At 48.4% G+C, this 4,281-nt stretch overlaps 1 protein-coding gene and 1 non-coding gene across 2 annotated transcripts; both read left to right on the plus strand.

Moving 5' to 3' along the window:
- Positions 1 to 651: 651 nt before the first annotated feature.
- LOC119301425 lies at positions 652 to 3,754 on the plus strand. The gene is made up of 3 exons (XM_037578387.1): positions 652 to 1,068; positions 2,110 to 2,855; positions 3,041 to 3,754. The coding sequence occupies exons 1-3, from the start codon at positions 775 to 777 to the stop codon at positions 3,531 to 3,533; spliced, it is 1,533 nt and encodes a 510-aa protein (XP_037434284.1). The 5' UTR covers positions 652 to 774; the 3' UTR covers positions 3,534 to 3,754.
- Positions 3,755 to 3,883: 129 nt separating this feature from the next.
- TRNAK-CUU lies at positions 3,884 to 3,956 on the plus strand. Its single transcript has one exon. It is a non-coding gene; the product is annotated as a tRNA-Lys (tRNA).
- The last annotated feature ends 325 nt before the right edge of the window (positions 3,957 to 4,281 follow it).

Below are 4,281 nucleotides of genomic sequence, written 5' to 3' on the forward strand. Positions count from 1 at the left end.
GGAGGAGGCCGGCGTCTGGGGGCGGGGCGGGCGCGGGCGCGCGGGAGGTCGATGGGGCGGCCGGCGGCGGTTGGGGCGACTAACAGCGGCAGACGCGGGCGTGGGCGCGGGAGTTGGGAGAATTTTCCCCTCCCGCGTGAGGATAACCGTCAAATAAGGATTGGGGTAGATTTTGCTTCTCAACCCTTACTTTTCAGGGTTGGAAGAGGGTTTGAGATTTGGACCCTAAAAAACATTTAAGAGTTAAGGGATTTTAGTCTATACTATTTTTTGCTATAAACTGTAAAAAAACAGTTATTTATATGGGTTTAGGGATTTGAGAGCTCTGCTAGAGATGCTCTTAGAACCTCCCCTATCTCTGACCTGGTCACGGAAAGGATAATGTTAAAGCGGCGGCGGGACCCGCCGCGTCCACGCGTTGAATATTTCGGCTTCGCTCCGCCGTTCGCCGAGCTACGTGGAAGCGCAGCCGGCGATGTCTGGCCAGCCAACCCAAGCCATCGTCCTCCACAGTCAACTGATCTGACACATTGATACAGACCCGGATTCCCATCAAGCCCTTCAATTATAGACGAACGGTTGCGATCGCACGTCAGTCGCTCTCCATAACCACGGGAAAAGTCGTTCGAAAACGCGCCCGCGAAGGAGACGAGGCACCGCCCTCCTCGTTCTCGAGGAAAGCGCACCGCACCGCACCGCCGCACCGCTGGCAGGCGAAGGACCAAAAGAGGCCGCCGACGGAAGCTCGCGCGCGGGAGGGAGGGAGAAGGCGCTATGGCGGAGGCGGCCCCGGGTCGGACGCTGCTGCTGGTGAACCTGGCGGCCATCATGGAGCGCGCGGACGAGGCGCTCCTGCCGGCGGTGTACCGGGAGGTGGGCGCCGCGCTGCACGCCACGCCCATGGGGCTCGGCGCGCTCACCTTGTACCGCTCCTTCGTGCAGGCCGCGTGCTACCCGCTCGCCGCCTACGCCGCCGTGCGCTACAACCGCGCCCACGTCATCGCCGTGGGGGCCTTCCTCTGGGCCGCCGCCACCTTCCTCGTCGCCGTCTCCGGCACCTTCGCCCAGGTCCGTCCCGACCAAAGACCACCCAAATTCTTCTCGGCCTCGTGATATTGTCGATCCAATTTTGCGAACTGGGGCATGGATCATCTCGGGTATATGCTTAGGTTTATCCGCAGATCCCTTAATTATTTTCGTTGCGGCTCACGCTTTACAGCCAAAAGCTGGTGCACGCTTGCAATTTAAGTAAAAGGTGCGAAATCTGAAGCGAAGTTCATGTCGGGGTAACCGAAGCAAATCACGTGGACTAAGATTCTCATAGGAGTAGAATATTCGCATCTAAAATAAGATTCCCGAATGGCAGTCGACCTTTATCTGTAGTAATAACTATGGGAGTGCCTAGAACTCATTTAGATGAGATATAATTTGGTCTCATTCACCTTGAAAACAAAAACAGATACAACCCACGTCAGCACACACGCATCTTATAGCATCACATCCAGTGGCTATAAAAGGTGAATGAGACCAAATTATATCTCATCTAGATGAGTTCTAGCAAAACTGAATAACTATTGCTATTAATGTGAAATAACCAAATACTCGCCCCAGACAGTTACGTTTGATTTCTGACTATTTTGAATTTTAATTTCGTAAATTTTAAGTACATGTCAAATATTTGAAACTTTAGTTCAAACTGTTTCTTCACTTGGAGTATTTTTTGTTCCGATCTCGTAAGATTTGAATATCAGGTGAATGGCATCCAATGTGCGAATTCAAATGTAAATGTTTTCTTGCGGGGATAAAAATCTGGCTTGGGATTGCTAGATACCCCATTTGTTCATTATTATAAGACGTTTTGGATATTTCAATGTGAACTACATACGGATTGAAATGAGTGAAAAAAAATACACAAAAACGTGTCTATAATCTATATACATCCGATTCAGAAAAAAAGTTAGAACATCTTATAATAGTGAACGGAAGGAGTATTTAACTGCAGTCATTTGTGTGCAATGAGATTTATTTGCCAATAATAATGCTACGATGCTTCCTAAGCATGTTTTTTTATAGATGATAATAAAGGATGAAACATGCTTCTGTGAGCAGGTAGCAGTAGCTAGGGGATTGAATGGCGTTGGTCTAGCACTCGTCAATCCTGCTATCCAATCTCTAGTGGCAGACTATACTGATCATAATACGCGGGGTTCTGCGTTTGGATGGCTTCAACTTACAGGCAACATAGGTTCAGTGATTGGAGGCTTGTTCTCTATCATGCTAGCATCAACCACAATCATGGGTATCGCCGGCTGGCGTATAGCATTTCACATTGTTGCTCTCATCAGTGTGATGGTCGGGGCGTTGGTCTATCTGTTTGCAGTGGACCCTCATTTCTGCAACAGCGAGAGTGACGAGCAGCTCGTGCGGAAGTCGGCGTGGGCAGAGATGAAGGGTTTGGTTGCAGAAGCTAAGGCTGTTGTGAAGATACCATCGTTTCAGATCATCGTGGCTCAGGGTGTCACAGGGTCATTCCCATGGTCGGCATTGTCGTTTGCCCCAATGTGGTTGGAACTGATGGGCTTTACACACAACAAAACAGGACTTCTCATGGCAATATTTGCATTGGCAAGCTCACTTGGAGGGCTCTTTGGTGGAAAGATGGGGGATTATCTCTCTGTTCGTTACCCGGATTCTGGCAGGATAGTGCTGTCTCAAATAAGCTCGGGTTCTGCAGTCCCGCTTGCAGCTTTGTTGCTGCTTGCACTACCTGATGACTCATCTACTGGTGTCTTGCATGGACTTGTTATGTTTATCATGGGGCTAAGCATCTCCTGGAATGGCCCTGCTACTAACAGGTAAGTAACTTTTCATTGGCTGTTTGGGATTGTTATAGTTACACACACTATACAATTTCATCATTAGTACTTTTTTCTGATCCGTAATAAGGGGCTTAACGTATACTCCTATCTGCCGACCACAAACTGCTGATAAGCTATGAAATTCTGTATTTTGGCAATAAATGTAAACTTTTCATGTGCAGCCCCATATTTGCAGAGATCGTTCCTGAGAGATCAAGGGCAAGTATCTACGCGCTGGACCGTTCCTTCGAGTCTGTCCTAGCCTCATTTGCTCCACCAGTTGTCGGCTTATTAGCCGAGCATGCATACGGCTACAACCCTATCTCATATGGGTCTGGAGTGAGCAGTGTTGTGAGCGACAGGTCAAATGCCGCAGCTCTAGCGAAAGCTCTTTACATGGCGATTGCCATCCCGATGCTGCTGTGCTGCTTCATCTACTCGCTGTTGTACCGGACATACCCACGCGACAGGGAGAGGGCAAGAATGCACTCTCTTATCACATCGGAGTTGCAGCATATCGAGCTGGAAAGGTGTCATGGAGTAGGAGATTTCTACGCGGGAAGGGAGGATGCCACTGTGATCGATATCGAGTATGGTGAGGAAGAGCTTGATGCTGATGACGATGAGAAAGCGTTGATGCATCACCAAGTTGAACACAGTGGTAGTCTCAGGTGATTAGAGCGTGATATGTACAGGAAGTTGTGGAGAGTTCAGGATTATGCTTACCATAGGCGAGAAGAGAGATTGCATATTTTCAGGGGATCAGTTTGCCCGGGTGTTGTTTGCAGGTTGCAGCGATACTGGAATAGATTTCCCTTTAGTTCTTAGTTTGTTGATAGTATAAAAATATTGGTTTACGCAGGACTGGTAAGCAGTAATAAGAAGTGTTTGTAGAAGTAGTAACTTTTGGGGGTAGACATGCAGGAGCACAATTACCAGTTCAAGCTTTATCTTGCTGAAAGTACATGAGAAATGCGACGCAGTATATAGGATTATATACACAAAACTTCACTAAAACACAACAAGCCCGTCTAGCTCAGTTGGTAGAGCGCAAGGCTCTTAACCTTGTGGTCGTGGGTTCGAGCCCCACGGTGGGCGGTTTAACAGTTTTTTACTTCCCCTTCCCCATTTTTTGTATTATCATCAACATATTATGTTTTCCATTTCATTTCTCCCTCCCCATTTTTTGTATTATCATCAGCGCTCCCTCGCTCGACACTAGACGCCACTGTCAGGCTGTGCTCATGTGGCTGACGATTGTAGCGGGTTTGGGGAGCATCCTCGGTGCCCTCTATTTTGGTGGCGACGTAAGTGGGGTTTGGAGAGCATCCTCGACACCCTCTATTTCTTCCTCCCCATTTTTTGTATCATCATCAGAGCTCCCTTGCTCGACAGTAGATGCTGGTGCCCGTGTGACTGACAG

This window comes from Triticum dicoccoides, chromosome 5A, assembly GCF_002162155.2.
Source record: "Triticum dicoccoides isolate Atlit2015 ecotype Zavitan chromosome 5A, WEW_v2.0, whole genome shotgun sequence".
NCBI lineage: Eukaryota > Viridiplantae > Streptophyta > Magnoliopsida > Poales > Poaceae > Triticum > Triticum dicoccoides.

Coding starts and splice junctions, on each gene's coding strand:
- LOC119301425 (XM_037578387.1), top strand. CDS start 775: ATGGCGGAGGCGGCCCCGGGTCGGACGCTGCTGCTGGTGAACCTGGCG. Junction 1,069..2,109: donor TCTCCGGCACCTTCGCCCAG/GTCCGTCCCGAC, acceptor TTCTGTGAGCAG/GTAGCAGTAGCTAGGGGATT. Junction 2,856..3,040: donor AATGGCCCTGCTACTAACAG/GTAAGTAACTTT, acceptor TTTCATGTGCAG/CCCCATATTTGCAGAGATCG.